Here is a 10,858-nt window from a genome sequence, read left to right as displayed (position 1 = left end):
GTCTGAAGGGATGAAGCCACAGTGACTGATAGGAACACATCTACTTTTCACAACATGGTTCAAAGAGCAGCTGGGCCCAGGTCCCGTTTCTGCTGGTGCGCTGCTCCTGGGTCCCACAGGCTTGCGGCCTTTGGCAGCTGCTGTCCCTTACGGTGGTGGAGGAGCGTGAGGCAGTGACCACAGATACCTGGCTATGGCTTAGGGCAGGATTACACAACTGCACACACACGACGGCAGAAAAAGAGCAAGAGCTGAAAAGGTTCTGGTTTGGGCCCAAATCACTAGTCATTTCACTTCGTGAATAAAAACAGATGCTTTATAAGCTTACGTTATTTACAATGTTCAGATTTTTCAAACATCCACCCAAAGCTGAGGACCACCACGCCACAGGGAACAGTTCAATGAACTATGTACAGAATTTACAAGGAAGTTTACACAATAATCTACATTCGGTTTCCATTAACAAATTTTGCTTTTTGTTTTCTGCTGGCTTTCAGGAAATATATGTTTGTTTATTTTGCTGTTTATTTCAGCAACCTGATGATTTGCACTAGCTTGAACTCATGCTTGAATTTTCCTTTTGTCTCCCTTCTGGGACATATGATTATACTTTAGTTAGGAAAAGAAATGGTGACACATCACTGTTTGGTAAGGTACTAGTCAAAATTGTCCATATAAGAAATTTTGGTGATCACGTCCTTCCAGAAGTATTATACACAACTTTGTTTGTTTAACTTGGCAGATCATCATTGAGCTCTTTCCTAAATGAATATTTATAAAATAGTCATTGAATTTTAGAAAGATGGAATTTAGTCCGTATTTCTATGTATTGTGCATAATACCTCAAAAAAAAAAAGCCAAATTTAAGGTCTGCACCATATTTTTCTGTTTGCATTTTCAAGATCCTCTATTGATTGTAATGCACAATAAAAATGGTGTGTATGGAAACACAGGTCATTCAATAGGCAGACGAACCAACCGGGCTGTTCTTTTGTTTTGGTGAAGGAGAAGATGCAGGCAATAATTCTGGATAATTCAGGCTCAAATAGGTCTTTACCTGGGTCTTTGATTCACAGAATTGGTAAGCGTAACATGCATGTCATCTCTGTGAATTTTAAGCCAAATAACATGTATAGAAGGAATAAGTGGATAGTCCCCACTGTCAAGTGAAAGATGGGATTTCTGCTGCATCTGCACATGTTAAATCTACACAGTTGGCGTCACAGTTGATGAACTGTGAGCGTGGGGTTCCCTGGACGTGACTGTGAGGCTGTGGAGTTTTCAATCTCTTTTGCCACTTTAGTAATACAGGGGATTATGGCTATTTTCATGGCAAAAAGAAAGCAATCCAAGAGTAATTAAGTAATAACCCTTGTATAATGTAATAATTGGAATATTTAAAGAATAGGAACCACTATGAAGGCATTTAAGAATGGTTCACAATTGTTTTATGTACACCATTTTGGGCAAGTCAAGGCCAGACAGCCAGAGAAGAAAAAAATTTTCCCCATGCTTTGCTCAACCTTGGAGGGACAGATTTAGCCAAGAGGAGAGCCAAGAAGGGAAGGATTGGTCTGGAAAGTGTGCAAAAGAAGGAACTGGGAACAGAGGTCATTAGCCACGAACACAGAAATGTCTCTGTTCACCTGGTTGCTGTTGCCTCTAAAATTAAAGCTGTCTGATAAAATATGCATAATTGTGGCTGTGATCCCCATACTGCTGAGAGGAAGATACTGCTTTGTGTCCCATGGGTAGATTCAGTTTTAACTTTACATTTTACAAAGGTTAAAATATAACAGTTCAAAATATTCTCTCTCTTGTTTTCAGAAGATGTTTTACGTGTAAAACGACAGGAAAAAATACTTTAGCTTTTCAAAAGTAAGACAGAGATAACAATGAAAGTACAAATTACTTCAATCTTTTCCAAGAAGAATGATCTAAGCAGATAAATTGTTTTGTTAAGGAGCAAAGATTATGGATACTTACTTTCTGATTTAACATTTTCTCACTAAAAGCATCTTAAAGAGCTTCGACATCAGAATTAGTCATTTCTGTTAGGCACCAGTCAGAAATGTTTCTTCCTATATTTAAAATAAATGGCTACACAGTGATTCCTGGATGGTCATTAGGAGTATTAATACCTTACAATCACTGACATGACCACATTCTATCCTATTTGGGCATTTTACAATGGCAAAGCATCTCACCCTGCCAAAGAATTGAACAGAATTTCAAAGTAGATGTCTTCTTTCCCATAGGCTAGGGATTACTTTGACCATGGAAGTGTGTTCACAACAACTGAAAACCTGAATTAAAAGTCTGATCCCCATAACTCTACTAATTCCTCATGAAACCATTGAGATCATTTTTTTTTCTAGTTAAAATGGTGTTTTGTATTATTATTAATGTATATGATTCAGCCATCCCTATTTATTTGAGAGTTTCCCTTTCCTCTTACTTTCTAAAAGAATATATCATAACACTCTCTGGGCTCATCAGTAGAAATTCAGTCTTATCTTTCCAATTATGACCATAATTTCCAGTAGTTTATGTTCTATTTGTAAACCCTCCCCACAAATTTAGGGAGAAAGTCAGCTCACCAAATGAGACAATTTTCCCTAGTAATACCTCAACTCTGTGTCACATTCACGGATCAGGTGCCAAATCACATTTCTGTTGGTCAATGTAGGTTTCTCAGTCAACCTTGCAAATGAATATACAGAAGTTTCAGATATACAAATGGAAAAAATGAGATTTAAATGACATAAAATAGGAAAAACTTCAACTGCAGCTGGTTGGACATATTTAGAAATGTGTTACATATACTATTGAATGAAGGTCAGGACAACGAAGACCCAGAGCAAGAATGACAGTGATTATGAGTGTGGCAGGTTCTGCAGTTTTGGGGGCTGGTGCACATGCTTGAAAGCCCAGTGCTTTTGTCACTGCTGTTGTTTTTATCTGGTTTTGGACCTTGGAGGAGAACCATACCCATACGAGTGAGCGTACACTTCCCCAGCCATTCATTCCATAGCTTGGAATGCAGAGTTCGGAGAGCAGACCCACAATGTGTCAGCCGAGGCCTGTGGGATGAGCCTGTCACCTTCAGATACTACTATCTGGAAGGCTAGGAACATATTCTATTTGATTTGAGATCCAGCAGTTCAGATAACTGCATAGGCACCCTTTCACAGAACATGCATCTTGCCTTCCTTACAGAAAGAGCAACATTTTTCTTAAGCAAAAATTGCTTCCCTTCCCCTCCTTCAAAGGTCTGCTCACCTTATCTCACAAATCTTTTATCTCTCTGGAGAAGGAACTGTGGAAATGTCATAGGATGGCTTCATAGCCCAACCCCAAAGGATTTCAGACTCCTGAAATGAATTCAGGGCTTCTCACTGGAAATGTTCAGTAAGAAAGTGTCGCTAACCCTCCGCCCCAACCCTTTATTCTCAAGAAGAAAAGAAAAACATTCTCAATGGCTGTCAGTTTTACCAGACCGAGTTCTAACCTTCATTGTACATCTGTGGGGACTTCTGAGAAAGAAGCATTTCTAAGGAAATCAGGCTCTGGTGAGGGGAAGGTGAGGGCTGAGTGTGAGCAGCCGTGACCCACTCTTGCCAAATCCTCTCTCCTCATACATGGAACCCAGATCCCCTCTACAAGGGTTCTGGGGGAATTTAAGAACAAAGGGACTAGGAAGCTCCCTTTGGCTTTCCCCTCTTCCTGGAAATCTATAATTATCAATGGCTTTTTTTTTTTTTTTTTTTTTTTTTTTGTCTTCTGAGATCTTGGAAATTGTGGCTGTAGCAATTTCTTTGTTTTGTTGCACTTTTGATTTTTTGTTTTCGTTTTGGTTTTGGTTGTTTTGGCACGTGAGATTGTTTCAGTTTACCAGGAAGAAATGCAGAGGTTCAGCAAGGTCCTCTTTTTTGTTTTCATTTAAAAAGTAAATCAGTAAAATCCGGGGGAACTAGGGAAGACTGCTAAAGATCTACCTATCTGCCTTCTTTGTCTATGTTTGTAAACATGGCAATTAATAGAGCTCTGTCAAGAGCTGATAACCTGGACCACAGTAGACTGGAAAAAATCAGTTGTCGTTGGTTTTGTTTTGTTTTTCTCGAAGTAAACACGGTGCATTAATAAAGTCAGTACACAAGACCTAAAATCAATGGGATGGCTGCATCTCTTACCTCGAAAGACACAGCAGTGTCGCTGTTGGGGACCTGCGGGGTTAAAACCAAGAGGAGAGGAAACAAGTCTAAATCGAACCGTTAAGACAGACATTAGTGTACGTAGTAGAGCCAATAAACGACGTTAAAAAGAGAAAAGGTGATGGGGAAGAACATTCGGGACCACTTGTCTATGGAATTGACGTCAGTCAAGTCGGGGATTTTGACTTTGAGCTGCGATGCGCGCCTGCGGATGCGCCCCTTGCTGGGCACGCCGTGCCGCTCCAGGGCGCGCCCGTAGCCCTCGCGGCTGCTCATGGGCTTGCGGTACTGGATGCTGGCGCTGTCGTAGGAGTACATGGTGGCCTTGGGGTCGCTCACGCCCGTCAGCACTTCGGAGCCGCTGGTCTCGTTCCTGATTTCCAGGGTGCTGAGGAGAATGTTGCCGTGAGCGTCCACCTGAAGGGGGCAGCAGGGACGACAGGCTCAGCCAGGCGCCAAAGCTTGACCCTTGACCCAGCGTGGGGCTCGTTCATTTGCACGTGTGTGTGCACGTGTGTATATGTGAGTGTCGACGGCGGTACTGGGGGAGCTGTACTCGCAGCCTCATGCTGGGCCCCAGTCTTTAAATGCGTAATTTTGAGACAGGGTCTTGCAAAACAGCTAAGTTTGATCTCGTCTCAGCCTCCAGAATAGCTGTCCGCCCTCCACCCCTGACGTCCCTTAGCGGTTTTGTTTTCTTTCGCCCCTAAGTGTTTTGAAAGACATCAGGATCTATGTGTTTTGCGCACGTAAGAATCTTTCATTTCTTTTCCTTTTTTGCTTTTTTCTCCTCTCTCCCTCCTTGTCTTCCTCTCTCCTTTTCCTTCTTTCTCTATTATTTATCTAGGTAATTACTGTCTTTTAGCTAGCTATTATGTCTCCACTCAGAAAACGTGTGTGTGTGTGTGTGTGTGTGTGTGTGTGTGTGTGTGTGTGGTGTGTTTGCCATTTCTTCTTGCTGTAAAAGTAGTACATGGAAAAAACCTAGTAAAAATTCTTAATTCATAATTCAGTAAATCAATATCTTACTAGCCTTCTAGTCTTTTTTATTATTCACAAACATGGGTTCATCCATGCATTTTGCTTGGCACACCTGTCCTCTCAGTTATTAATAGAGCTGTTCACCTTTCTATGTTAATAGATGGCTTTCTGTGACATCATTTAATAATAGTTTACGTGGATAAACCAAAATCCAGTTAATCTATTTTCAAATGTTAAGATTTGTTTTACTTTTACAGTGTTGTAAACAAGACTTACAATATCTTTTAGTTGAACTGTTGTGCATGTTCATAATTATTTCCCCAGGCTAAACTGTTTGAAATGGGATTAATGGATCGAAGAATGTAGCTGGCTTTACACCAACTTTCGTTTTTGCCATTGTGCTCTGGGGCTTCCTGGCAGTCTGGTGATACCTACCCCAGATTTCTTGGTCACTGCCTATGCTGTACTCACACAGTCACTTTGGAACTACAGGTCATGCGAGCATATGTTGGTCTACAATGTGGCTTTGTTTACTTTCAAGCTGATATACTTTGCAAACTGATTTACCCGGAAGGCACATCACTCAAACATGCATATGAATTTGAATTACCTCCACAGGGAGGATAGGTAGTTGTGTTTAAAACTAGTGGAATTTTCACAGCGCCTAAATTACAATAAACACTTCTGAATAAGATTAATCTCAGTAAACACTGGTTGGAAGCACAGATATAGACCGGGAGACAAAAGAGCCCAGTGAAGTAAATGGCAGAGAAAACGTAGGGAGAGGCAAAGAGGAGAATAAAGAAAGGGGCAGAAGTGGATACGTGGCCGTGGTGTCCATAGTACAGACTAGAGAAAGATTTACTGAGTGTCCACCTTGTGCCTAGCACAATGCTTTGCACATGTTACTTGTTTATATTTACCATCATCCTGCATTACAACATAACCTATTACATCCTCGTTTTATAAATAAGATAATTGAGACTTAGAATAGTTAACAAACTAGCTCAGTTTCACTTACTAACTAGTAAGCACTGGATCTGAGATTAAAACTCATGTCAAATTCACGCACTTTCTACTGAATAAGGACTACTTCACAATCCTTGACTTTTGTCACATTCTCCTATGAATTCAGTAAAGCTTTAAGCGTTAAGCCTTGAGTTGGATGGAGAGAGAAATGATATTTGGATTTGGTTTGTCTTTTTGTCTCCATCTTGTCTGTTGCCATTTTATTCTGTGAAGCGTGTTCTCCAGTCTAACTGGGCTACTCACTCTGCCCAGACTTTCTATGCATCTGCCAGCTTCTTAACTTAGGGAGGCTTTTTTGTTAACAACTGGTCTGTTAATCCTGCTCATAATTTATATCAGTTATTTCTCATAGCAGCACTATGACATACATAATGTTATGCTAGTTCTACTAATAAGGAAACAGAGGCCCAGAGAAGTTAAGTAAATTGCCTAAGATTAATCAAATAACTATACAATTTGGGATTAAAATTTAGGATGCATTTTGCTTCAAATATTGCTTTCTTCCTTTTTGCATGTTAATCAAATCAATCTGTTTTCTTCAGACTGAATTTAAATCCTACTTTGTCTGTGTACCTTTGTACATTTCCTTATAATAGGAACCTCAAAAACTTTCTCCAAATTTTGAGTGTGTCAGATACAATATTAGGAGTCAAGGATGTATGTTGAACTGTTAATATTCTTAACATCAAAAACCATAGCAATGGCTTTAAGAGAATTTACAAGCTTTTTGGTACCAAGAAGCATGGATAGGTAGAGGAAGGTTAGTATGAAAAATTGAGTGAAGCTAGGCAAAGATAAGGACCATGGTTGAGTAAATGTCTAAGGAGGTTATTGCAAGTCAAATCCAGTGGATAACTATAGATACCGATGTTACCAGAGAGTTTGGTTTATATTTAAATTCTCTATGGGAAGTTGACTCAGTACTGTAAACATGTTCTTTTGGCCAAACAACACATTTGTGTTAGACTTCTCATTTGGACAACCAGTTAGAGACAACTGGCCTTTTCTATTGCCCTATCCCATATTATATATTATTGTGTATTGAAACTGATTTTTAGATTTATATCCCACTTTTCCCTTTGGAAGATCCATAAGCACTAGGGCATTACAATAAAGGAAAAGATGAACTATGCTAAAGAGGCATCTGTGAAAAAGAAATTGAAATATAACTAACCTGATTGGATTTACAGAATAAGGTAAAGAAGGCAGTTTGGAACTTTTCAGCTTCCTGAGCTGAGAGGATTAGATTGTCATTAGGGAAATGGAGACTTTTATGTGTGGCACACCCTAGGGGTAAGAAAATTTTGCTACTTGAGTTGAATATATAACATACATTAGTCATACTGGTGGCTGTGGCCAACTAGTTTTATTTACATATGTATTGATGACTGGAATAATTTGGGGACTGATATGATTTAAGGAGTAGAATACAAGTTAGTGAAAGAGACAATAACAAATGGAAAAGGTAGGAAAAGAAGAAGAAGATGCAATGATGGAGAATTCAAGGAAGAAGGAAGCCAAAGGGAAAGAGTGGTCAGCAGTGTTTCTCAGAGAGAGCGGGAGGAAAGAAGTTGCAGAAAATGCTTACTGATCTGTCAACAGGCCACTTGTGGTCTTAGCAGAGAGCTGAAGAATTTAGGTTGCAAAAGATCAAGGTGAAGAATTTAGATTTCAAGAGATCAAGGTGAAGAAGTTAGATTGCAAAAGATCAAGCAAATGAAGGGAGTTCATATAGACTCTCTTTTTCTAAGTTTATAGTTTCAAGTAAGAGAGGTAATAGAATATTAGGTCACACTATCAGGATAAGATGTTAAGATGAAAATGAAAGAGACTCAACTTACGGGAAAGAAGAATTGACAAAGGCAGATTTTGTGGAGGTGAATGACAAAGTCAAAGATGTGTAAGTATAACAAAATGCCTTCAGAACTGGAAATTCAGCACATGGTGGTCAAGAAATTAGAACTTTTCTAAGTAATAGGACCATCTGCTATATGGATATACTGATGTTATCTTGAGGCTTAAGGTTGGTTAATAGTGAAGGTCATTGGAGATGGTAGGATACCATGTATAACGTATAGTGTATGTGTATGTGTGTGTATAACATACCATGTAGTGTACTTCTATTGTTGGAAAAGTTACAAATATGAAAATCAGTGCTGGTGAGGACAGTGAGATTGTGGTGTCAAAGAGAAAAATTGACTTCACTGAAGGAGAAAGGATATAGAAGGGGAAAATAGAACACATGATTTTTCTCTATATTGTGGAATAGTCAAGAAAAACATCAATGATGGACTGCTGTCCTTAAGAGATAATTATCTCTTTAGAAGTATATGGTTAAGGCATCATAATTGGAGGGACAGTGAAGAGCTTTCAACCAAATGACGAGTGCTACTTTATGGATACCAGGTAGCAGGTTCATAACAGTGAAATTACTAGAGGTCACAGAAGGTTTCATGAAGCAATGGGGCTGGTGTAGGATCTAATGTCAACGGGACATAATAGAGCAAAGGATTGGGATCTGAAAGCTTTGTTTTCATCTTGGGCTTGTTATTAACATCTGAGAAATAACCTTGGATAAATCTGGATTTTAGTGTCCTCATATAAAAATGGAAGCTTTTTCTTAGATAATCTCAAAAGTTGTTTCCAATCTTTTGCAGTCTTCAATCATGGAGAACATTCCAGGTGGAGGACCCAAAATTCTAAAAAGCAAAACACAACTTGTAAAACTGAATCTCTTGATCTATACATCATTAAGTTACTTTATTGTTATGAATCTCTTTAAATACATTTATAGAACTTAGAATCAGCCAGTGAAGCAGGCAGGCACGTCTCACTCAACAGAAGTCATGGCAAACAAAGTACATTTTACGAAGATATTTTGGTTAACCTCTCTGCAGATTCAACTGCACTGAAAGATTGTGCGAGGTTTATTTGTTTATGAAAACCTCTCGAAGTATTCCTTGTCACTGACCTAGAAATCATAGCATTAATGGTTTGACATATAAATCAATTGAATCTAGTTCTGTCACCATGTACCCCACTGCCCTAACCCTGTCACATGAAGAACAGCAGCTTGGAAACTGAACCAGATGAAAATGTTAATATGACAGATTTTTAGGTTAGGAATGGACTGTTAGATTTGCTAAAGTATTGATGATATGGCATTAGTTGTCCAGCGGGATAATTATCCTCCTGTTACCCTAAAGGAAGGGAAATCCTATTCCTGTTTCTGAGAGGAAAGTGAAGGCAGCGTCACATCCAGCTTCTTTTCTCTTCCCTTTTCAACTCTCTGCACTGACCAGTCCAGTATGGAGTAGGAGCAGGGATATTTGATTCACCCTGGATTTTTTTCTCTTCCTCTGATTGACTTACAAGAGGGGCAATGTTGACTCTGCAGTCAACTCTTGGTACTGAGGGGAAGGAAGACTACATCAGTGCCAGTGACTGTGGAGGTGAGGCTGCTGAAGAGTGGAGGGAATGATTGCATTATTTTAACTATGTTCATCAAACCTGCAAGCTGATTTTTTAAAATTTTAGAGGATCTCTATATAAGAAATACATTTAACCTGAAAGGGGGTTTATAGACTAAAAGTCAAAGACTAGAAAACAACGATCTACTTAACAGGGAAGCAGAAAAAAGTGGGGGTAGCTTGCCCATCAGCTGCAGATTGATAAGAAAGCCATGACACTTTTATACAATGGAAAACTACTCAGCTATAAACAAGGAAAACCTTGAGGATCTTGTAGGCAAATGGATGCAACTTGAGATCATGCTCAGGGTAAAAAGGTTCAGAGTCACTTAGGTGAACAGCGGTTGCCTCCCCAATATAAAAACTAAAGGGGTTAGTGGGATCCAAAGTATATAATACATCCTTTGAAAATGAAAGGGGAGGAACAGTCTAAAAAGGGAAGGCAATGGCCATTGTTAATCTATTACCATGATTTGAAACTCATTTTGTTTTCATTGTTCTGTTTAGTTTGGTTATATTCTGTTTCAATTTGTCTATTGTGTTAGATTTGATGGCATGGACAGCTATTCTAAATAGATACTATGGTGACCATTTTTGATTTTCTGTTAGCTTGATTTGAAGCCCTATATTGCTTTCATTGTTTTGTTTTGGCTGATTTTATTCTACTCTGTTTTTTTTTTTTTTTTTATTTAAGAGGAAAAAGAGAAAAACACTAAACAAACCAAAGCGGCGTAAGGGTACACGCAATACAGAACTACAAAACAAAACAAAACAAAACAAAACAAAAAACCATAACGGTAAGAAATTACCTGCTAGTAGATTACACACTATTTTCTTGAAAATAGTTCCTCAAATCACAGTATCAAAGAACACAAGGTGGCATTCAAACAGGGAGACTGCAAACAGCTGTGTTCAATGTTCCAAAAACATTGATAAAGTCAGCTATTTAACACCCCCAAACACACTTGCTGTTATATCCGTTAGAGCTCCTTTTCTTTTTTTTTTTTTCCCTCTCTTTTTTACAACAAAATTTACACATCTTGGATTTTATTACTCCTTAGTGCTTATTACTTTCTTTGGGGGGGGGGGAAGAATACAGTCAAATATGGCAAAACAAAGCTGTCAGTCAATACCAAGGATAGACGTAGCACATGGTGTAGAACA

At 38.9% G+C, this 10,858-nt stretch overlaps 1 protein-coding gene across 1 annotated transcript in view; it reads right to left on the bottom strand.

Moving 5' to 3' along the window:
- Positions 1-294: 294 nt before the first annotated feature.
- Gabrb1 (gamma-aminobutyric acid type A receptor subunit beta1) overlaps positions 295-10,858 on the bottom strand; it is a 400,986-nt gene continuing 390,422 nt past the window's right edge. The window contains exon 9 of the mRNA XM_063240638.1: positions 295-4,631. Within this exon, the coding sequence (XP_063096708.1) occupies positions 4,287-4,631 (345 nt within the window). The 3' untranslated portion in view covers positions 295-4,286. The remainder of the gene's footprint in view (positions 4,632-10,858) is intronic.

Source organism: Cavia porcellus, unplaced genomic scaffold (genome assembly GCF_034190915.1).
Source record: "Cavia porcellus strain 051 isolate PalLab524CR breed Dunkin Hartley unplaced genomic scaffold, mCavPor4.1 scaffold_30, whole genome shotgun sequence".
Lineage (NCBI taxonomy): Eukaryota > Metazoa > Chordata > Mammalia > Rodentia > Caviidae > Cavia > Cavia porcellus.
This window is presented reverse-complemented; position numbering and strand designations above follow the sequence as displayed.